The sequence below is a fragment of the Dermacentor albipictus genome, chromosome 2 (assembly GCF_038994185.2).
Source record: "Dermacentor albipictus isolate Rhodes 1998 colony chromosome 2, USDA_Dalb.pri_finalv2, whole genome shotgun sequence".
Classification (NCBI taxonomy): domain Eukaryota; kingdom Metazoa; phylum Arthropoda; class Arachnida; order Ixodida; family Ixodidae; genus Dermacentor; species Dermacentor albipictus.
In genome coordinates, this window is record NC_091822.1 from 164,502,051 (window position 1) to 164,526,449 (window position 24,399).

Consider the following 24,399-nt stretch of genomic DNA (forward strand, 5'->3'; position numbering starts at 1 on the left):
AAACTTTAGGCCAAAGCACACATTCTACACGTGGCATTAACATTACTGCGACATCAATTACGAACCCGAAACTGTGCGTGTCTTGTGGCGTTAGATGCGTGTTCTTTCTCTGTGTAGACTTTAGCTTGATATATTTTATCGGGCGCTTGTCTCTATGAACTACATTAGATGACACTTTGAAAATGACGTTCTTCTGTGGAGCTCTGAGAGCACGCGTTCAGTTACAGGACGCGGAAGCCGCATTTTCATGGGCGAAGAAGGTAAAGACACTTAATGGAGCCTGCTTTGGGCGCACGCTTAAGAACCGCATGGGGTCCGAGTTATTCTGGAGCGCTGGACTACGGCATTCGTCATAGACCCCAGGGCCATTGCGAGTCGTTAAGTACAGACCAAGAAAGGATTATTAGGTTATGAAATATTGGCGAGCCACGCAGCTGAAATACCAAACAGCAAGGTCTTACCTTGATCGGAGGATTGGTGTGCCAGGAAAAACGCAAGGCTGCTTGAAAGAACACGAAACATTAGGGGTGACGTCAGCGTTGATGTACTCGCACTAGACTCATTCCGTAGAGTGATGCATCGTGACATCCGTTGCTCCTCGCTGTATACGCACAGGTAATTATTTATTGATATGCAATAATCTACTTGCGTTATGAGGAAACCAGAAGGCTCACGCGCTGTAATGTTGTGTTGCAATAGAAACGAAGGCCCAAGAAACTCGAAAAATACTTTTAAATTAGCGATGCCACATTGACATGCCGGCTATTCGGTTCAGACGCGAAACTGGAGAGAGTGAAGCCGGACAATAATTTTCTCAACTGATAATCAACCTTTTCAAGCCAAGTGAATGCTACCTTAGTGTACAAAGAACATTTCACCAGAGGAGCTACTTCTAAAGCAGCATTTTAATGCCCCTTTGAACAACAATTATCAATGACAGTATGTGCAGTAAGCCTTCGCTTAAATGAAGTCACGAAGACAAACGAAGACGAGCGGTATTTGGTTCGAAGCGGAAAGGCCGTAACAAAATTGTAGTAAGCGCGATCAAGAGAAACTTCGAACAAAGCCACATTTAGAATAGAACCATTTTGTTATAACGATAGGTTTACTGCAACTACCACTCGTCTTCACTCCTCTTTCGTGACGACCGCACGGGACTGGAACCATCTACCTGCAGTTGCCATGCAGCACTTCAATCCACATCAATTCAAGGCGGCACTGGAACCACGTTTTCACTGTTATTAAAGCTCATCCTTCATGTCTTTGAGGTATGATAAATGAAATGAAACTTCTTGTACCTTTCGCGATGGCTTAGCGGCTACGGTGTTGCACTGTTACGCACGAGGTCGCGGGATCAGAACCCATGCCGCGGATACACCATATAGATGGGGCCGAAATCCTAGAACGCCCGTGTGCCGTGCATTCGGGGCACGTTAAACCTTCCCCGGTAGTCGAAGCCATACCCGGAGTCACCCCACTACGGCGTGCCTCGTAATCAAATCGTGGTTTTGGGGGGTTTCGGCCCGTAAAAGCCCCAGAATTCAATTCATCTTCTCTCACTTCGTGCGCCCATCCTTTCTCTCGCCCTTCCTTCGCGTCACTCCAAATCGACGGGAGATGGAAACCGCGCGCCCTACCGCGTTCCCTATTCTTGAGGGGGCCGACAAAGGCGTGAAGCGGGTGCCCCGTTGTCTCGCCCCCACGGTCCTTGGCCGGCGGTGGCACTGGCCTCGCGCCTGGCGCGTGTGCGCCATTCTTCGTGGCGTCTAATGAGGCGGCGGCGGCGGCTGCGGGAGCGGCGACTGCTCGTTAGCGAAGCCGGGGAGTTCGAAGGGGGTGCACTCGTCCCGTCGCAGCGCAGCGGCATCTGACTCGTCGCCTTTTCTTCCGTCCGGGCGCATACCGCGCGAGCACAGGGCCGCGGCGAGGCTTCTCTCCTCGCTGCTGGGGCTTCCTCACTTCGCTTCGTTGCGCCCGGCGACAGATACGCGCGTGTGGCGTAACGCCGCTGGCGCAGAAATAGGGCGCACCCGATTCCCCATTCGGTCTTTCTCGCCCTGTCTTTCCTTCTTATCTATTTCTCTCCTGGGACAGCGGTTGCGTGCAGTGCAAGTTGAAAGCTGCGGCCTGTGCCAGAGCCACCAGCCCCAATCTTGATAGATAGATAGATAGATAGATAGATAGATAGATAGATAGATAGATAGATAGATAGATAGATAGATAGATAGATAGATAGATAGATAGATAGATAGATAGATAGATAGATAGATAGATAGATAGATAGATGGATGGATGGATAGATAGATAGATAGATAGATAGATAGATAGATAGATAGATAGATAGATAGATAGATAGATAGATAGATAGATAGATAGATAGATAGATAGATAGATAGATAGATAGATAGATAGATAGATAGATAGATAGATAGATAGATAGATAGATAGATAGATAGATAGATAGATAGATAGATAGATAGATAGATAGATAGATAGAAAAATGCACCACAGCACTTCAGGAATGATTCGGACTATTTGGGATAGAATCATAGCATTATACCAGCACGAGACACGGGTCGGGAAACTCGTGACCTGAGCGGACCCTTCAGTTTTTTTGTTTTTTTTTTCTTTCATTTTTTTGCAACAGTGCACGCATCTGATATATCCAGCTGACAAAGAAGATAACATTGATAGCATTAGACGAAAGAGAGCCGCACAATTTCCAGAAAGCTAACGCAGTCGTCCTCAAGGAAAGGAGAAAAAAGGCAGAGAGAGGATGAGTTCTTTGTGCGCCTGATGGACGTACTGCTGTCAGATTTAGTGCAGTTCAACCGACTGAACAGTCCGTTCAGAAGAAGATATCTCCTGCCCATTTGTCCGCCGGTTATATCCTCCGGTGAGCAACACTGGTTGAATTGAAAGGTCACGTATGGATTATAGTGGCTCAAAATGGGCGGGAAGGGTGAAGGGGGGGGAGGAAATGCGGCCTCCTTCAATTCGTCCCCGATACATGATGTCGGTTTTTTTTTTTTCTTTCCTGGCTGACTCAAGGGATAACCGTAGCTTCCTGAGTACTGCACGCAGATAAAGAGACGGTCTCCGGGCGTCTTTCCGTTTTTAGCAACCCCCTCGTCCCCCCCGTCCCCGTCGATGTTCCTGGCAACATGTTGGTTGCCACGCGTAATGCAACAGCAAATGTATCAGCCTTACAAGAAAAAGCTACGCCGCCCTTAGTATCCCTCGGTATCTCGCAGTCTGCCTCACTTTGAGTCAACCCCAAACCCTCCCTCCTCTCCCACTGCCCTTTACCATTTATCCCTAAGCTCGCCCTCTCGTTCTGCTGTGTGCAAGATCGAGTTAGCATATACTCAGCGACGAGCTCGCACCCTTGCAGTTAAGAAAGAAAGACAGAGGCGCATGCCTTTTGTTTCCTCGCGCTTCGTGAAACACGCGTTATAACGGTTACAACAAGGGGGGGGGGGGGGGGAGGGCGAAGCTAACCTCGACAATGACGTCCGCCGTTGTGTTGGCTCAGCGCGACGCTCGCTTTTTGCGATTGAATGGCAGCTCCGATAAAGCGCGACGCTGCCAGCGGGTCGAGATGATACCACGCTGTAACTACACGCAGTCCGGGGCGTCGACGCCCGGACGGCATGTCGGGCCCGTTAATTGCGTGACGGTGCTCTTTGTCCCGGCTGTCAGCTGTTGCACTGATTCAGGGAGGCTGCCGGCCAAAAGCGAAGGGCGCGTATTGTGCGAGCGTCGCTTTTGCGTCGTCTTCATTTATTTGTTTATTTTTATTATCACTCTTGAAGTTGCAAACAGGGTAGTCGCGCTTCAGTAGCAGTTTTAATTATCCGCAGCAAAGAGCGCGCCTACATCCTCCGATAACGGCCGCGCTTTTAATAGCCTCTCGCATTCAGAGTGGCAGAAGGCAGCTGCCCACTTTCGTCGGGGCGCAGCCTATTTATTCAGATTTAATAGTGATTAAGTATGGCGTGGGGACTTGCAGAACCGAGGAAGCTTGTGTCGCTGTCGTCTGCTACAATATTTCTTGCCACGCGTGGGCGTAGTGGTGATGGGACTAACGACGCTTTCTTGCTCGCAGGAGGTTTCTGTCAAAAGGGGCTGGAGCGCTATTGTTGCCCCTTTCGTGTGCTTCAGTCGTTCGAGCTGTTCTATACCGTTCTCACAAGTTGCGTCAGGACGTCCTGTGTTGAGTTCCTTAAAATGAGAGCCACGTCTTGGTGGCCTCGCTACGTAGGAGGAACAGAAGAAAAAAGGGAGAGAAAGCAAAACTGCGCATGTCCTTATGCTGTTCCTAAACAATTCGTACTGGAGGGACGGGGAGAGATTTCGCGACGGCGTAGGACTACACCAAACTATGTATACAACGCTGTGGAACTATACATAACGCGACGAACGGGTGCACAAAGCTGTACTTTCGCTGCCGTGTAAAGATTTTCACGCGATTCGCAGCACTAACGTTGAAGTGCGGGGGCACAAGCCGAGCAAGCGCCCTGATGATGGGCCTCAAAAACTATGGACGTTGCTGATAAAGACGTTCGCACTTTCTTTCTTATCAGTAGGACGCAACTGCGAGCTAACAAACAAGGAGAAGAAAGTCGTTATATATATATATATATATATATATATATATATATATATATATATATATATATATATATATATATATATATATATATATATATATATATATATATATATATATATATATATATATAAATATATATATCCCCTCTCCCCTCTCCCATCCCCTACTTACCCCACGATCGGCTTCTTACACTTCAGACACACACATTTTTTTTACGCTTTGACACTCCAAATGCTCACGCATTAAAAACACGCGGATGGTACACAAAATAAGGAAGAAGGACGCAGCACTGTGGGTCGAGCAGTTCTCAGCTATAGCGTTTCTCCTTCAATAACGACAAACTCAAGAATATTTGACAGAGTTGAGCTGGCTATATTTAAATTCGCTGCAGCAGCAGGCAGCAGATTTTCGTCACTCAAGCGTGACACGCAAATTATGTGCCGTCGATTGTCAGGTGCCCCGAAAATCGGGTCTGTGCAATAGCTGAAAGGCCAGTGAGTGGTGTCTAGTTAGATAACCCTTTGACGCTTAGCCCACGACAACGAAGGCTCTTCCGTTCCTTCACCATGACTCCTCGTCGTTTGTGTAAGGAACCCAAGTTGTTGTCACAATGCCAACCAGCGGTGCCTTTGACGCGGCCTCTGTCTGCGCTAGCACGGCTTCCTGTGGCCTGCCCATCTCCTGCGGCTTGTCGGGGGGGAACTGGTGTTGGTCGGTTCCTTGAGGTGGGATGGTCACGTGTTGTTCTTCGGCTTGCTGAGGAGTACCGCTCTGCAGCGGTGTGCCCGTCTCCTGCGGTTTGTCGGTGTACCGACTTTGCTCGGTTTCTTGGGGCAGGATTGTCACGGGTTGTTCCTCGGCTTGCTGTGGAGTACCGCTCTGCAGCGGTGTGCCCATCTCCTGCGGTTTGTCGGTGTACCGACTTTGCTCGGTTTCTTGGGGCAGGATTGTCACGGGTTGTTCCTCGGCTTGCTGTGGAGTACCGCTCTGCAGCGGTGTGCCCATCTCCTGCGGTTTGTCGGTGTACCGACCTTGCTCGGTTTCTTGGGGCAGGATTGTCACGTGTTGTTCCTCGGCTTGCTGTGGAGTACCGCTCTGCAGCGGTGTGCCCATCCCCTGCGGCTTGTCGGTGTACCGACTTTGCTCGGTTCCTTGAGGCAGGATGGTCACGTGCGACATGGCTGTCTCGAGTGCCCCGTCGTTCTTCGGCGGCGCATCGCCCTGCTGCTGGGTTGTGCCGGTGCCCTGCAGAATGCCATTTTAACTTAAGTACGATGTCCTTGAGACTATAGCACGTTTCGTAAGCTATTTACAGCGTCACGACTTTCGCGAAACGTTTTGGCAGCGCTGTGCTGGACGCAATACCGAAGAGTAATGCACGGCGCTGGCACACCGAAAAAAAATACAAATGTAACAAAACGACCGAAAGAGAACATGTGTTGGCGGTCCAAGTTTTCTCTTGTGATATGTCATCACATCAGCTTATGTTTTACGAGTAACAAATCATTTTGCAGCGCGTTTCTCGTATTAGGGCCAATTGATGGTGCGACAATATATATATATATATATATATATCTTGTTCGTAAACACGTGTGTCTTAACTGAGACAACTGTGTTGTTCCAGTACATCTATTTCAAATATTTGATTTCTAATCTGTGCGCAAAGTCTACGTGCGCCTTTTGTATTCCGCAATGCACAGATTGTTTACCTCGGCTATTGTCTTATGGCGTTTTTCACTAGTCGATCTAGAGCGGGTTCGCACTTTCCACTGGTCGTTTCGGATCAACTCGCTCCGCGCCGGATCGCTCTCACTTGCTCCGTCACCGAGGCGCGGATTCGGGCGGAAATAGCTCGCGTCACTTCCGTCTTCAAGCGGAAATCGGTACCCGGTTGGTACGCACAACATTGTGTTGCTTCGCGAAATGGCTGCGTTCGTTGTGGCTGCAGAGCTCGCGTTTAGCGACGAGAGCTCGGACGACAGCGATTACGAGTTGACGCAGGTGCTGTACGAAGCCTTCTATGCACGTTGTCCGTGCGCAATCCTTGCGGGCGCGACATGGAAATGACGGACTCTGCGACTGTCCCGCACAAGTTACGCACGGGGGACGGCGACTTTGGTTGCCGTGGAAACGTACAGAGCGGAAGTCGGGCATGGTTTCCGGAATTGGTTTGTGTCACGTGTACGCAGACATCCTGCGTGGTCCCCCGCGGAGCGTTCTTGCGCTCCACTGGCCGATTCGGATTCGTGAAACCCGAGCGCTCGCTCGAGGATTTCGGGGGCCGCTCCAGATTGACCAGTCAAAAGCGCCATTGCTCGTACTTTGTGTCATTGCAGCGCGGAAGCATACGAGGAAAGGATATAATGACGAGAAACTATCGAACGCGTGAATTTAACAAAAAGGTTACGAAGGTACACATTTGTCAGCAGCCGCGAACGTCCCGTTCGAATACTTGCAAAGCGTTGAAGTATTTGGTTTTTAAGTATCCGGTGAGAGCGAGTGTGATAGCAGCGCCTACTTACGTTCGCCTCGTCTGTCACTTGTGGTCGGTCGAACGGCGCAACTGCTTCCGGCGATGGGAACATGACCACCGGCCCGGGCGGGGCGGGTTCTAAGCGCAGGGTGCGGTCGATCGCGCATGGTGACCGGGTCCACTTGGTGGTGCCGGAGATGCCCACCTTCTGCAGCGTCTGGGACACCCGCGCCGTGATGTCGGCGGGTATCACGCTCAGGGGATCCCGAAACGTCAGGGCCAGCTTGGACTTACCGTCTGCAAGATCCGCAGCGCAAGCTAGCTTTAGCCAAGCGTTAGAGACCTTGTCGTGCGCCTAACACGTTACCGCGGATAAAATGGATAAGGTTGGCGACGCATGAATTTACAAGCGCTCTCTTACACTCTTAAAACGGTTGCACCCTTTGAGGTGTAGATTTGTCCCACAACAATAATCGTCATCTGCCTTGCTTGCGTTTCGTTTCTTTAAAACTAGGCGTTCGCTACTTTCCTGTCGAGAATGTTGCGTCACACTGATAACGCGCATGCCGTTCGTGACTGGGAAGTACCGGGCTCGCCGCGTTAAAGAAAGGAAACACGGGGAAGACGGATGACGATTATTGTTGTGGGACAAGATAAGCCCCAAAGGGTGTAAATTTTTCTAAGAGTGTAGATACACGCTTTCAAAGTATGCACAAGCACACGTAGTGGAGTCTGACCAAAGCGTCACGGCGAAGGCAAACGCATCTGAGGCCGTTCCTTGTTGGACTTAGCTCGTTTGTTTTGCCGTAGACGTATATAGGCAACGACGAACGAATGGATAGACAGGACGAGACTTACGCCAATGCGTATCGGTTCCTTTGTTCATATTTCTTTTAATTTTGCCCTGTGCTTTTTATTAGGCGTTTGGACAGCGGCTATTGTGTGACAGCTTAGCTTCCTATGTCTTGGAAAAAGACGAATACTGCTTTCGCAGCCCGTACAGGCATATCAAGGAAGTCCTATGTTCTATAAGCATGGTGGTGCAAATCAGGGATGACTCATAACGTTGGATGAACGCGGACACGTGAGTCATCCTGCTAGCATGCTGAGCGCCTGCAAATTAAAGCGTTCCCCATAATGCAGCTCGTCACACACATTGCACCCAGTGCACCTGTACGCGCATATTAGCGGCAGCGTGAACTAATCTAACACTTTTTGTGATCAACTTCTATAGGCGATGCCCGCCAACTCTCCCGAATTGTTCGTAAGGCTTACGAATTTGAACTTGTTTTAAATCTTTACGGATGTCGGGTCAAGTTTTTACGAGAGATATGTTGAGTTTGCGAAAAAGAGTTCTAAAGGTGCCGAAGGACAGCGATGTGCCAGATGACAGAAAGTGCACACGAGAACCAAAGTGTGACAGTATCTGTGTGGCTCCTATGTGGCCGCACTATACTATAGAGGGGCACTAGCTCCGAGCTCGTTGCTTCAGAGATGTTCCCGAAACCGGTGAAATCGGCGACGACAGAGTTGCTAAAAAATTCACCGTGATCTAAAAGTTAGGGGTTGCTTGTCACAGTGAAAGTAAATCTTCGCTACTGCAATGCGTATGCATCCTACAGAAGGTGTGCACAGGGCAAACTTTAATAACATGCTTGCTCTCCTCGCCCCCCCCCCCCCCCGTTTTTTTTCGTTTTTTTTTGTCTGCGGAATTTTGAGGAGTTTTAATGCTCGCACGTTGGCAGGTGTGTTCTGGAAGAATAACTTTGTTTCTTTGTCATTACTGCGGCACCCGATTCAGGGGCACATACTGCTCTGAAAGTGTGCGATGTGTTCGTAGTGACACATTGCGGAGGTGTCACCAAGGATACATCGTAGCGGTTGCGTAGCGCGTTGATTGGACGGATTGATCAGTCAATACGTGATTATTAGCACCCGATGGCTAGTGTGGGCCGATCCTGTTGGCCACCCACAATCTTTGCGCTTCAGAAGCACATCGCTTTTGCGCGATCGCTCGTTGTAGCTGGCTATCCAGATTACCATGATGATAACATCCCGTTGCACTTAAGTATTGATGAAATTTACTTAGCCTCAGTGTCTTCTTGCGTTACGGAGAGGAGTGGGTGTACGATAGCCGCGGTTAGCCACGCAACATAAATGTACATGATATATGGTCACAGAACACTTCCCGTTTAAAAATTACGGCGTGTTAAACATGAAAAAAATAAACGCGATACTATTGCAGGTTTACCGTAACAAGAAGCTCTAATTGCTGCTAGGTAAAAAAAAAAGAAAAATGCAATTCCGCACAAGATCATTATTCACATGCAGTAAGATTTGTTGAGATCCGAAATGCGTAGAAACACTTTCTAATAGATACGCTTCGTAATGAAGCACCACTTCGAGCTCCGAGTGAGGTGTGGTTCGCAAAACGCTCGCAGTATGCGAACTGCTGTAGAATTTTTTTGTATATCTAAAAATTCATGTCGTACGTTGTTTTGTTCTTTTATGTCTGTTCCATAATTCCTACAAAAGAATACGCGCTCACAATGTCAGTTGCACTCACCTCCTTGGGAGCATATGTGCAGCAGCGCCCACGTATGGAGGTCCGTGTCCAGAATCTGCTGAAAGAATGATTCTGACAAAGTAAAAAAAAAAGAGAAAGGAACCAATGACTCGCGCGTTGTGTACTTATCGCCCTACACTGGTTCAAAAGCATCACTACTTGTTGCCGGGCGACTTGGTTAACACTTGTCATGGTATACTGAGTCGTATTGCACCAGAACCATTCATTTAAAAGCGTCTTTGGTGCCACGTCATCGCCAGCTCATATTCGCACACTTTGCGTAAGTGGTTTTCTGGGATTCGCCGTCGTCGCCAGAGATTTCACTGCTGTCTCACTAAACCCGACATGACTGACAGACGCCCGGGCACGTGTGAGTCACTCGAGCGCCTCGGGGAGAAAATGCTTTTACGTAATCTTTGGGATTTGAACCGGAGAGCTAGCACAACCACAAGAGAAGGACGAAACAGAACGGAAAATGTGTTGTTCTCTGTTCCATCCCCCCCCCCCCCCCGCTGTTTTTTTTTGTCGTAGCGTTCTGTCTTCGCTACAAGCGTGGAAGATTCGAAGATCACGCACACCAACACAGTCGGATGCCCCGCATTCTGACAATCTTACGCAAGGCAAGGTTTTCTAAACTCCGACTCTTCCTCTTTTCTTTTGTGTTTATGTGTGTGTTGGTGGTGTCACACATCCATGTACTAGCTGTGAAAGTGTTCCTCCTGTAATGCAGTAAACAAACCGAGCTAGGCGTGTTGCTGCGACGTCCGTCTCCATCGTAAATAATTACGTAACTGACACGGGAAAAAAGAAGAAAAAGAAAACACGTCACTCCGCGACGTCAGGCTGATATAGTTCAACTGGAAATGCCACGCGAAGCTCGGAGCGTCGGCGCTCTACTTGGTGAAAATGAATTATGACGTCAGCATCTCCTCCCACATACATTCTCGTTCCCTCAATGGCGTCACTAAACGTCAAGCTAAAAGGGGAGCGCGACATCACAGGATGAACGTGTCAAGAACGCCGTATATAGTCTTAGTAACCAGGCACTTTCGTTACTACATCTTCTTTCTCTTCGCGTAAATCTAGCTGGCGCAGCAGCGATCGAGTCCCGTCGTTTCTCCAGTAGTCAACAGCAGGCAATGGTGGGCGGGTGCACACGCGGTCTCCATCAGCGATATGTCTGCGCCACGTTTGTCTTCATTTCTCTATGTATTTTTTTTTGGGGGGGGGGGGGGGGAGGGGAGGGGGCGTGGAAGCGAAGCCGTCCGTGTGTTGCTCCGCTCGCCTCGGCATTTTCGCCTTGGACGCCGCCGCCGTCATCGGCTGCCCCCCCGTCCATCATCGGGCCCAAGGCGTGGCACGCGCTGCGCCAGCGGCCAGTGCGGCACAAGAAAATTCTGTTGGTATTTTATGGCAGCCCCTTCCCCCATTTGATTTTACTCGCTGGGGGCATTGCTCTCTCTCTCTCTTTCTCTCTCTCTCTCTCTACATACATATATATACATATATATATATATATATATATATATATATATATATATATATATATATATATATATATATATATATATATATATATATATATATATATATATATATATATATATATATCCGAAGAAGCCAACAAACGCTCTCACAACCTCCGCATTACGCGCGCGATGCTCTACCAGTTGAGCTACTGCGGCATCGTTGCACCATCCACTTTCATGGGCATTTATGTTTCCTAGTAGAACCCTGGGAGCGTATACATATATATATATATATATATATATATATATATATATATATATATATATATATATATATATATATATATATATATATATATATATATATATATATATATATATATATATATATATAGAAATATGTATATATACCGTGTATTACATTGACCAAGTGATTTTAGTAATTCATGAGTAATTTGACCTCAACGAGGGTGCGCGTGCGGCATTTTCTTTCTCTGCGTGTTCTCAGTTGAATATCAATGCTGAAGATTTGCTAACGACAGCCCGCCGTCGTTACGTGCACGGATAATTTACCCTAAAACTGCGCCTGTAGAGAGAGCTAACGAATTCAGCAGCGATCTTTTTTTTTTTTCTAAACCAGCCTTTCGATAGGCTAGTTCTGGAATTTCTGTAATGATGGTTCATTGCTGAAACTTCACCGCAGTGCCGCATTGCAACACTATAATATAGCGTCATTATTGCCTGATAAATCACTGTTTCTTTTTCTGTGTATACATACTTGCAGATGTATGTGGGCGCAATATCTGCGCGCGTGGTATATATCCTTCCCTGGGAATACAAGTTTAGACCACGTGATCATAATCATATAAGTGTGCGTAGCCAACGCACACTAATGACAAGGAACCCCTTACGCACCATCTGTGCCTCTTCTTACTTACTATATATTTTTTTCAGTATAACTTTTCTTACGTAAGCAATATCAAGCAACCACCTTCATCATAATGACTATGACCCCTAATGACTAATGACCCCATATCAGCGCACTTCAGACGAACAGGCAGCGTGAGTAGGCAAATGGTTTTGCTCGTATATTATCTTCCTAAAATCACAAGAAATGAACGATCCATATTCTTCGGCTTATCTCATGACTGGGGGCGTGTGAAGTGTCTTAATAATATTTTCTCGGTTGCTTTGTGAGTTTCGGAACATAAAGATTTGGGCGGCTGTACGTGCGATTCAAAGTGTCCTCTCTGCCTTTATTATTATTATTATTATTATTATTATTATTATTATTATTATTATTATTATTATTAATATTATTATTATTATTATTTCTTAAAGAATGTGGTATTTTCACGATAACTGAAATTGAGTAACCCGAAGACTGCTGCGTGCACTATCCCAATTTAAAATATGGGTTAACCCTTTCTGCTAAGACAGGTTCAAACACTATCAAATTCTATCACACGCCCTTGAGATCTCAGAAACTGTCGCAATGTTTTGCCATACCCAATTCATCCATCGATATTCAAAGCTCAATCACATTGTGTTCCAGAAACAAACAAAAAAGAAGCGATTTCCTCGTTGCATCCCGAGCTCTTCTCGCGGTGAAAAAAATAAAGCCTGTACGTATACGTGCAAATTCACCGCGGAAAACAGAGCAATACAGAACGCAACTTTTTTTCAGAACGCTGCAAAATTTTTTGCGCCAGCTCACCGCAGCTTTCCTCCCCCTCCCCTCCCTCTATCTCGTCTTTCTATTCCCTCTCTCCCGTCCCCCAGAGCAGGGTAGCCAACTAGACGCATTTCTTGTTAACACCCCTGCCTTCTCTCTTTATTTCCTACTGCTGCTGCAAAATTTCGTGCTCTTTTCAAGCATCTAACACCTAACTAACTCCATCTAACTAAATACCATCTAACTAACTAGCGCCGATGGCTTCGCGACAATGACTGCGCTGACGAGAACCTACTCTGGTCTTTTCAAAGACAGGAGAGCTATACAAATCATGGAGAGAAGGGGGCAAGGACTCATTGCTTTGCATGGATGTCGCACGGCTTTCAGAAAGCTGAAGTGCAGAAAGAAGCTCGCGTCGCAAGCGCCAAATAGCACTTACTGTCTTTCTTTAGAAACTGCTGGCTCCCTTCCACCACGAAGTCAAATTTCTTCGTTCTAGCCGCGTCGCCGTAGGGCCTGGAGAAGAAACAAAACGTGTCTGCATCATGGAGCCACGTGATAAAAACCAATGCTCGCCCACAAGTCATTTTTTACGTCCTATAGTTGTTCCCTCGTGCAATGTACGTGCGGATAATCCAGTTTTCCCCGGACGACTTTTATCTCTCAGAGATTGTAAGGGAGAAACGAAAATCAATGGCTTAGACATCAGTTCTGTTTAAGTTCAGTTCAGTTTCAGTTCAGTTGAGCAATGTTTAAGGCATGGCTGGATACTTTTATTTAGGTAAAGCGTTAAAGTGATGAAATAAAAGAGGAGCGAGACAAGATCAAAAATAAAATAAAATACATGCATAAATGAAACACACAGAAGCTCTTAAAGGCCGAGTGGAACGAAATTTTCGACCGCGTAAAAAGCCCAGTTTCACATAATTTAGACACGTAGTAGTAGCCTCTGTGCAAAATCATTGGACGTTGCAAATTTTGCATCATGTTGCGCTGGAAACAAGCTGCTCAAAATGAATCAAAAACAAACGTTGTAAGCCTCCCGCGGAAGACTAACGGAATCTTATTTTCCTATAGCGTTAAAGACGTTCTCCTGCCAAGAGCTCAGGGAACAAAGGACCTTGGAGTGTACTTCGATAGCTCTCCGAGTTTCTCGCCCCACGTTTCAACAGACACCCGCCGTGGTTGCGCAGTGGCTATGGTGTTGGGCTGCTGAGCACGAGGTCGCGGGATCGAATCCCGGCCACGGCGGCCGCATTTCGATGGGGGCGAAATGCGAAAACACCCGTGTACTTAGATTTAGGTGCACGTTAAAGAACCCCAGGTGGTCGAAATTTCCGGAGTCCTCCACTACGGCGTGCCTCATAATCAAAAAGTGGTTTTGGCACGTAAAACCCCATAATTTTTTTACGTTCAACAGACGAGGAAGCGTGCACTTCGATTGGCACGCTGGAAGCGCCGCACTCATCGACCGACTAGACCGATCAGACAACTAGTAAACTACCACCACGTGTAGTAAAGGATAACTAGCTGAGGCAGGCACGGCCGGGCTAGAGGGGCTCGGTGCTATAAGCGTGCGCAAACTGATGACCAGGCAAGCTCGACTGCGGCCGTGATAAAGCATCGCCCGTTTCGCTCTGGCGGCATTGCATTCCTGCATGGCTTGCCGCCGCATCTGCACCATACAGCTGCCGCGCCGCTTTCTCCTTCGTGACAAATGCAGCACGCGGTTCCTGCTTGTTTCTGGCGCTGCGTCAGAAAAGATATCGTTCGTCTACTTCGAAGCGTCCGATGTGGAGACGCACGAAATATCTTGGAGATGATGGCACTACCGAAAATGGTCGCTCGAGAATATCGCCCTTGAATACAACTTATTTTTTCAACGTTACCTTTGGTTTTCTTGCGCCGTCGCGGCATGTAGTACTTCTAGTCACCCCTGGAAAGCGTTTGCCAAGCAGATCTCGATGGGCTGCGCCGTTTAAATGTAGCTTGTGCCGCTTCGTCAACTGCAGTTTACACGCTTTGTGCGCGTTGGCTGGTCAGCGTCGCACTTCAATTCAGTTTCAGTTTCAGTTTATTATTCGTTCATAACAACTGGTTACAAGAAATGGTATACAGACAAGGGTCCCAAAGTCAGAGATTGCACCGGAACCCTTGGATTAGAAGTTATATAAAAAAAATGAAGCGTAATACAGAGCAGAGAAACAAAATATGAAATGAGCAAAATATAGAAAAAAAACTGAGTGACGACACAAATGGAAGACAAAAGGAAGAGGCAAGATGCACAATCAATGGTTTTTACACAGCTGCTGGTGCTTGCTTGCAGGCAATACTTGCTTGCAGCGCTGCAGCCACTTGCCTGCGGCGCTGCAAGCTTTGCTTTGCTGCGATGCACGCTTTCTCTCTGAAGCTGGGACAGGAAAGACGTGTTCGGCATTCCTCTACTCAGCGTTGTGTTCCACACAGCCATCGCTCGTGCTCGAGTACGTGTTCGAGCACCCGACGGCCAAGCAAGGCGTCGGCATTCTCGCAACAGCTCAAGTCACAAGCGCAACAGCGAGAACGCACGCCGACAGAGATCCCGTCAACTCGGAAATGATGAGCGAGGAATGCGCCTGGCTGCCTAGGCGCAACATGGCCCAACATGGCGCAACATGGCGCAACATGGCGCAACTGAGAGGTGAAAAAAATTATGGGGTTTTACGTGCCAAAACCACGATCTCATTATGAGGTACGCCGTAGTGGGGGACTCCGGAAATTTGAACCACCTGGTGTTCTTTAACACGCACTTAAGTGCACGGTTGTTTCCGAACTGAGAGACCAACAGTTGCGTTGGTCTCTGATCCGCATCGCTACCTCTTTGTCGCCAGGTGCACGCGTCGTCTGCATGTGCGCTATTTAGTAGCCGCTAATAACAAGATTAGGCAATTGGCAGCCCTGCAGCTTTTCCAAGATTCCTTTGAGAGTATACGCTAGGCATTTATAGTCAATTTGTCTCAAGTGGCATTTCGTTGCAGTTGGCCTCTAAGGCGCGAAGAAACATTTCCACACTGATAAAAAGAAAACGGATTTTGCGCAACACGTCAACGTGATCGCGACATGAGGCAACAAATAGGAGCCGCCTGTGGCTCGGCGTGGCATTCACTAACCAAAACTCATTTCGCGCTGAACTGGCCGAGGGTCATGCACGTGGCATCCCTGGCTGCGAGAGGACAACGAACCGTCTCCTCTGTGGCTGTCCTCACCACAGAGTGCAAAGAGAAACTGATGCGTGTCGTACTTTTCTGCGCACGCGCCTGTCATCCCCGTCCTTCCCACTTGAGCACGCTATACACAGACTGAACAAAGGCCTCCTGTCGGAGGAAATAATCTTTGGACAGTGCAGTCTGAGCAGACGCTACCGCAGAGGGATTTAAACGCATTACTGCGAGCTCCTTAAGGGCAGGCGGACTAGACGCGTCAGAATGCTAGACGTTAACGTTAGCCGTGGGAGCAATACAGTGACTATAAGCTAACTTCATTTCTCCCGTAATACGATACTTGTGCACTGAATTAATTAGGAGCGCAACGCACAAAGGGTCACCGGTTCAAGGACCTGGCAGGAACTGTGAGTGCATGATGTCGTCCGATCTGCCTGGCTCTTCACGTATGTGTTACTGTAGTCTAAATGAACCGGACCGACTCCATCTTGAGAGGGGCAGGGAACGCATTAGAGTTAAGCGGCTAACGGGAAGTCTTCATATAGGGTTTCTTACGAAGGTGTTGATTTGGGAATGGCGTCGTGTGCACCTGGCAGGATTCGTTTTTTCTGCATCCCTGTCTTTAGTAACAAGAGTTGGTCAACAAACACTGAGCCATTATGCAGCCGAAGTAAGCTTTTTGACTTTCAATCTCAAATTTTTTATCTTTTAGCTAAACTAAAGTTACCTTGCGAAAAAAAAAAACACACTCTGCAATCCGCGGTGAGCTCTAGCGGGCTCTGACTTACTCTCTTTTTTAAATTTCATTCTTCAAATGAATTTGTTTTTCTTTCTTGCCGTCGAAAATGAGCTATATTTGAAGCCACCGAAGATGCCTGCAACCTGTGCTTCGAAGCGTATTAATTCGGCCCTACGTTGCAATTGGAGAGTCCGTTGTACCATTTTAAATAGTCTAGCCAACTTGCGTCGCCTGTTTTGACGGGGCCTATGGAATTCGTTGATAACAAAGCCGCGGTTTTGGAAGTGCGCTTCACGGGATGAAGCGGAGAAGCATGCCGTGAATGCGATGCAAGGCTGGCAATCATCTGCCGCCCAAAATTACCGGCTCGGAAAGAGAGTTCTGTCTTTGACATGTCGGCATATAGCGTTCCACATGTGGCTGTGCAGGAATGAACCGAGTGTGCCCTGACTGAGCCGACGATCCTCGAGTTCAAGGAACCGGTGATTACGCGAGCACGCTTAGTAAATTTAGTACAGGATTGCGAATGTTCAAAACGTCTCGTTACTACGAGTGCCTGGTCAGAAAGCTGAAAGTGCCTACCTCGTATCAACAGTATACTGAAAGGAAACTTGTTCAAGGCTTTTCCTGACGTCTGCAAAGTTTGAAAACTTGGCAGTAACGGAAAAATATAACGCTTTAAACGTTGAATAAAGGTTTGCTTAAAAATAACTGCACAGCCAGCACAGTCGTTTTCTTTTTGCGTTTTAAGGTGGAGTTGTGGTAGTTATATTAAAGCCTGGGGTATCGTAGTCTTCGAAGCTTACACCTTTCGTGAATTATAAAAGAATGCACCGGGAGTTCATTTTGAAGCAATGATCTGTTGGCATTCTGTTTCTTGACTGATATCGACATTGTGTTAAATTAATGACGCATACTTCGGGCCTTGATGTTTAAAGCGGAGCTTCCTTTGCCTATACTTTGCCGGGTTTGACGTGGCTGCCTGTTGCTATTTCAGGAGATATATTTGTGTGTGATGCAAACACAAAACGTATGCTAAAGTACCCGCAAAGGAGCTTGTAGTATTACCCTTGTATGCTGTCCAAAAATCTGTACTGCACGACCGAAAGAAAAAACAAAAGCAACTTCCTACATAAAACATGAACATACATATGTCGGCTCACCAGATATCTCTAAAACACACTAATCTCTTAGTGAATAGCGCCTTATGTTGCGCAGGTTCTCTGATTTACTTTACTCTCTTATAACAGCCATTGGGTTCGTGCAAGTGGGGTTCGTACCCACTCTTGGCCAATCCGACAGGATGTGTATGTCCCTCTCTGACGCAAGAGCTACAGAATCCCTAAACGTCACTACATGCGTGTCATACGTTTCTGCGCATGCGCCTTTCATCCCCGTCCTTCCCCCGAAAGGTATCGGGTATCGCCTTCGTCCTTGCGACATCGCTGTGGGCGTACGTCTCACAACGTGTATCCATCTCAGTGGGAGTTTTCATTTGAGCAGAGCTTGTGAACTAGGCAGTACACGAAACTGGAAATTCCGTCACAATAATGTTGTGAACTTCCTTGCGGTGGATAAATGTAAACATTCCGTGAGATTACACGTCGCATAGGATTAAAGTAGGCAAAATTGTACGCGTCGCTGTTAGTTGTAACGCATGTATTTAACAGCTTTACTTTGAACTTCGCTTGACTAAGATTCCAACACGGGAGTTGGATTTGCGTTTTTTTTTCTTGGGTTTGTTCGAGCCGCAGAGTGGTTCGAGCGTTTCTCACATTCACTTTTTGTTCAAGGCTCTACATTTTTACTTTATTTGCAGGAACATTTTCGGACGCTTTCCCTACATTTTGAATTGACTCGACAGTGTCCACGAAAGTACTTCGTGCTCAGTAGTAAAAATACCTTAAAGTTCGAGCGCCATGGCTGATAAATTTGGTCCGCCATGTGCACTTGAATAATAATGAGATGTTGCTCTTGAGCGTGGCCAGCTCTGCTTCTTAGTTTGTTGCTATTACGTGCTTGTTTGTATTATGCACACTAGTGATTTGCATTGAGTGTTCTTTTTTTTTCGCACCAAGTTAGAAGTATAGAGTGCAGCTTTGTAAACATCGCCGCGTAGTAACTTAGGAAACTTAGTAACAGGCATGTGGTAAACGTTTGGACTAGCTTGTGGGTCATTTTGAATATGCTTACAGCGTAACAGTGGACATGGACAGAAACGAGAAACAGCGTTTTCTGTCTTGTTTCTTGTCTGTTCTTTTTTTTTCGGTCCTTTGTGATGGCGCCCGGCTAGAAATTTGTGTGTTTATGTAACGTTTAGTATACCTGTTTGGGGAATGCCGCGGGTTGTTTTTACCTGTACCTGTACCTTGCGTCAATGGAAACATCTCCTCGATTTTTTTTTCTGTTTAGCCTTGTGCATGGCTGTGAGCACATTCATATTCCGTGCAGCACACAGCTGAATCGGTACGACCCTTACAATGGACTTGAGATAGTAATAATGTAGGGGAAACTCCGCGGTAACTTGTATTCAGTCTTTATACCGTACACTAACGCGAAGATATGCCCCTCTATAAATAGCCATCGTATTTAGAGGAGCAACATTAAAGCTGTTCAGCTTGCGACCAACCGAATGGCTTCAGTTCGGCGTGGAATTGACTGCTTTATTCAGCATGTTTTTTTGCCGCAATTTAACACTCACAAAAGGAAGACACATAAAGACAACACATGTGTCTTCCTTTTGTGAGTGTTCAATTGCGGCAAAAAACATGTCTTTTAGCAAGCACCAACTAGGCCAACAAGCAGTTCTGTTATTTAGCATGTGTTTGCAAACGTGTAAGGGCTACGTACCCGTTTTGTTCTATCCATTTCATGGTTTGGTTGTCCACGTCATACTTCCGCACGACGCATTTTTCGAGAGGACCGGGGTTGTTGAGCACTTCGTACCATTCGAGTCCGGAGAACTGCACATGGGCGATATCATACAGATTGCGTTCACACTGTAATGGTTTCCGCATTTTGCTTTCAGTGGCACTGAACAGCAACATTAAACCGGTTTACAGTTATAGAACATGTTTTAAAAACTGCTATTTCCGTTAATGTAGCGTTAAATGTTCCACTTCTTGCGGAGAAACTTAATATCAAATCAAATCATGCATGGTTTTAACGCCTCAACGGTGACGCACTGGCTATGAGTGAATCCGTACGATCTTTAACTTACACTTAAATCTAAGCAAATGAGCGTTTTTTTTTTTGTAACTGCAACACATGGAAACGCGACCACTGTGAGAGTTGAACCTTCTAATGCTCAGTGACAGTGTCAGTGACAGTGGCGGCAGAAAGTTAGGTGGGCGGATGAGATTAAGAAGTTTGCAGGGACGGCATGGCCACAATTAGTACATGACCGGGGTTGTTGGAGAAATATGGGAGAGGCCTTTGCCGTGCAGTGGGCGTAACCAGGCTGATGATGATGATGATGATGATGATGATGATGATGATGATCAGTGACAGACCGACCTAGCCATTGAGGCACCATCGTGGGTAGTTGGGTTGTTTTTCGTGTTTGTATGTCCCTTTCTTTTCTTCTTTCACTCCGAAAAGTCACCCACGGAATTTCAATGCGACGTAAAAATTTTTCGATTATGTATTGTTGTTTTGGTGTTTGAGCCGTTTTGGCTCTGTAGATGTTCTCAAAACTGGCTAGTTTGTGCTATTGATTCTATTAAACTGTAAGGCTAAACTGTAGCTTTCCTTATAAGGAATTCACTTGACGCGTGCATGTGCTGCTAAAATCCATTACATCACAAAAACTAGTGGTGAAACTGAAGACCAGCGTGGCCACCAGACCCTTCCTTTTTTCGCGCGCTTTCTTTTTTGAATTTTTCAAGCCTTCTCTTCCGAGAAGAGCAGTTGTTTTGCTATTCCAGAAACGTAATTGACCAATTTAACATTTCCTTTAGCATCCTGGAATATCTCTTGTTCAGAAGTAATGGCAGCTAGCAGAGCTCATATAAACAGGCTCCGCATTTGTTGAGAAACATTAAAATAGGTGCATATGTGGCTGGCGACAGCTGAAAAGAGCCGTTCCGGCCAGCTATGGCCACGTAATAAAAAAATACGAAATATTTGTTTTAAATTTTTATCCTGTATAATTAGACATAAGAACCCCGGAGGTAACCGTAAACGAGGAATAAGGGGTCACTGAGCAACCGTAAACGGATTTCGATCAACAGCAGCTTCTCCACGTAAATACTACGCGCCCCTTCTCTGTCAACGTTGTGAGTTTGCCATAACATTGAGCGCGAGAGCATAGTATCTATTGCGAAAATTTTGTGTCGCATGTTGTTGAGTTCTTCTTTTTTTTTATCTCCTTGGTTCGGGGACTTCCTTAGAGAAACAACTTGTATTTCATCGTAAACATTCCCAGAGGTCGAGAGTGTGCTTGTATTGCACCGAAACCGCTGAGAGCTCCGAAGTTGGGATGGGTGGAGACGATAGTTCTATGTATCGACGATTTATTGAAACCTTATATGAGTCCAGATAGTTTGCTTTCCTTTCTTTTTCTTCTTTTTTTTTCAAGGACGGTGCACATTCGATCAACACGAGAAGTAAAACTTGATTTGCGTTCAGGATCACCAATTGCACCTGTTTTTTTTTTTTCTTTTCAACAGGACAAGAGTGGGGGGAGAGAGATAAAACGTTATTTTTACTGGGCACGGAGCGGGGTAGGTGCCCGTGGTGGGTGGAGCCTTCTGTCCAGTATGTCGGTAATGTACGTCCAGTATGTCGGTGGCATCAAAACAAGGAGTAACATTACCGGCACGACGCAGTTAACCCTGACAAGCCGGCTATCCTGTGCGGGATAAATTGAGCATATTGGCAACGCAACGGCACAGGCGTCTCGCAAGGGAGACACGACAGGTGATGCACACAGAGCGAATGCTTGGTTGCAGACAAGCTCTACGATAATGACGCTTTCACAATCGCGTCGCCAAATGTTGCGCATTGAAAGGCTTGCGCAGTTCTGAGGAGCTCTGGAAAAATTAGGAATTGTGCGCAGTAAAATTTCAGTCATCGCTTAATTACGACCTGCTGTGTCTAGCTGTGCCTTCTTGTTTCTGCTGCGAGGGCAAGATGATGCTTTATCACGTACCGCCAGGAGCATTTACAACCTGATTGCAACTTGGTATTACCCGCCGTGGTTGCTCAGTGGCTATGGTGTTAGGCTGCTGAGCACGAGGTCGCGGGATCGAATCCCGGCCATGGTGGCCGCATTTCGATGGGGGCGAAATGCGAAAACACCCGTGTACTTAGATTTAGGTGCACGTTAAAGAATCCCAGGTGGTCGAAATTTCCGGAGTCCTCCACTACGGCGTGCCTCATAATCAGAAAGTGGTTTTGGCACGTAAAACCCCATAATTTAATTTATTTAACTTGGTATCATAAGCTTGCGAAGTCCGACAGTAATCGTGAGTTGAACGCCGGCTTTGCGATCGCTCGCGTATACTGGACTCATCTACATTATATGTAAGGAGGGAGTCAAGGGTATGCCAACGAAGGCTCGTCTACACACATCGAAAGGCAAAAAAGCGCTGGTCATCTGACAAACGCCCCGAAGGTGGCGCTCACCTGGGTCCAGTTTGGTACGACGGCGGCCTCGTATATCGGGCAGTGGCAGGGTGCAAACTGGTGCGGCACCAGGTGCCAACCCAGGTGCCACATCACAGTCAGTAGCAAGGGCTCCTTTCGGCTGCTGCGCATAGTGGGGCCTGTTGCGAAACAAAAAAGCCTGTGCTGAACTCGCGACACTCGACGTGAGGACTTCGGCTGAAGAAGTTTTAAGACGTCTGCTTTGAAGCCGAACCTACCGCCGTGTTCATCTGTCTTGGTAGCGGTAATGGCGAACCGCCTTCTCACGTTATACGTTACACGGCGTAGCTACGGGTTTTCGAAGGAGGCGATTACGAGGAATGCTCGCCGGCATGCATTTTGTAGGGATGTAGACATGATCGTAAAACTAAGATTTTTATCCTGCTGCTACTATGCCAAACGTATACCGGATCTATTCTCTACGCACTGAGAAGGCGGTATTGGAGGTAGTCTTGTGAGATGTGCAATCGTCAAAGCATCTTGCCAACTCGTGTCGGCATCGGACCGGTCTTCAGCCAACCTTGCCCAATGTAGAGCCAATGTGGCTCCCTGCTTTGGCCGGCTTACTGTGTGGTTAAGGACGCACACTTTAGAAGAAAAAAACAAATATATCGGACAGGCTAAAGGGCAATACAGGCCTCGGTTTTTCATATTTCTTATAGGTTGCAAACTGACTCACGATACTATCCTTTCATATTGTAGGACATTAAGGTACGCCACGAAATCGTAACTAAATCGCTGAACAGCGTATAGCTGTGGCCAGCCAGCACGGTACTTCACGTCCTTGATGAGATTGCTGTTGCGTTTCAATAATTTTATTATTGCCCTATCGGGTTTGCAGAACGACAAGACATTGGTTTCAGTAATCCGATCGGCGCTTGCTTTTGCCAGCGTAGTCGTTTTCTTATTCACGTCTTTGCGTATCTCAATCTCAGCAGAATTTAGCCACAAGTATTACTCTTTGCCACTGCTCACAATCTCTTCTACCTATTTACTCTGAGTTCACGGTGAGAGCGATATCGCTTACCTTAGAAACGAATCCAGGAGTGTGTATCCAACTACGCGAGCTTGCAGGCGCCTTTCAAGTTCGCCCTCCATCTGGGCAGTTTCGAGCGCAGCTGGTGGAGCCTCTCCAGCTGTGATAAACGCGCTTACAGTGGACCGGGAAGAAGTGAGAGATAGTGATGAGAAAGAAGACATTGTTCAGTTTGTTTTAATGCGCTTGGAACTAAGCTTGATTATATACATATGTTCATGTAATGTTTTGTGAAAGGAATCTGCAGACAATGAGTGCTCGGTTGTAAATTTGCGCAGACGAATCCAGGCTTCTCTCGTCGAGCCATGGCTGTAATGTGAAGTTGCAAATGTTATACTATTTTTGCAGACACACGATCTGGTGCCCAGCTCACAGAGCGTTACAGAAGTCACGGTTGTTTTTTTTTATCTTGCAAGTTTATTTTGACTAGGGTTCCGGTGCTTACAAATTGTTATCGGGTGCTTGCTATCTCTCCTTTTTCTCGTTTTCTTTCTCGAAATCAGGGAGCAAAAGCGTCATGCCACACTTTACGTCCCTCATTCTAGAAAACTCTTCTTTTAGTCGGCTTTAATTGCCTGTTGCGAAAAAGAGCCGGTTATGACATTCAATTCGTCAGGTACAGGTACTTTCTTTGTCTCTTTCTCGTTCGGTCGTTTAAAACTAGGGCCTGCATTCGCAAAACGTTATAACGTTAAATATGGGGCGCTATAGCGTAAAGCTGTTCCATACTTCTCTATTTTCAATTTCTGCAATTCGCCCTTCACGATTGGTCAAAAAAATGTTCGGGCCACCACCACTTCACCTGTCTGCTACGAGACGTCACGAAAACTGCGATAGTTCTCCATCTGAGATTACGTGTTCACATTGATTATGCGTGAATATACCGAATAAAAGAAAAAAAAATACTTCTCATTCGGCGACTTTTCGCCCGTCATCATCATCATCATCATCATCATCCGCCTATTTTATGTCCACTG

General features: G+C 46.8%; 2 protein-coding genes across 2 annotated transcripts in view; one reads left to right on the forward strand and one right to left on the reverse strand.

Moving 5' to 3' along the window:
- Positions 1-24,399, forward strand: part of LOC139056253 (uncharacterized) — a 642,331-nt gene that overhangs the window by 451,518 nt on the left and 166,414 nt on the right. The window lies entirely within an intron of this gene.
- Positions 4,967-23,518, reverse strand: LOC139055595 (protein FAM186A-like). Its single transcript, XM_070533112.1, has 7 exons — positions 23,414-23,518; positions 22,366-22,505; positions 19,588-19,700; positions 13,238-13,314; positions 9,655-9,726; positions 7,138-7,385; positions 4,967-5,860 (listed from the first exon to the last, which is right to left on the reverse strand). Exons 2-7 carry the CDS (start codon positions 22,495-22,497, stop codon positions 5,177-5,179), a joined length of 1,326 nt encoding a protein of 441 aa, XP_070389213.1. The 5' UTR covers positions 22,498-22,505; positions 23,414-23,518; the 3' UTR covers positions 4,967-5,176.

What these genes read in the sequence shown, in the direction of transcription:
- LOC139055595 (XM_070533112.1), bottom strand. Translation starts at nt 22,497, where the DNA reads ATGCGCAGCAGCCGAAAGGAGCCCTTGCTACTGACTGTGATGTGGCAC. An exon ending in TCGTACCAAACTGGACCCAG is followed by an intron (nt 19,701 to 22,365) that starts GTGAGCGCCACC and finishes GCCCATGTGCAG; the next exon opens with TTCTCCGGACTCGAATGGTA. An exon ending in AAATGGATAGAACAAAACGG is followed by an intron (nt 13,315 to 19,587) that starts GTACGTAGCCCT and finishes TTTCTTCTCCAG; the next exon opens with GCCCTACGGCGACGCGGCTA.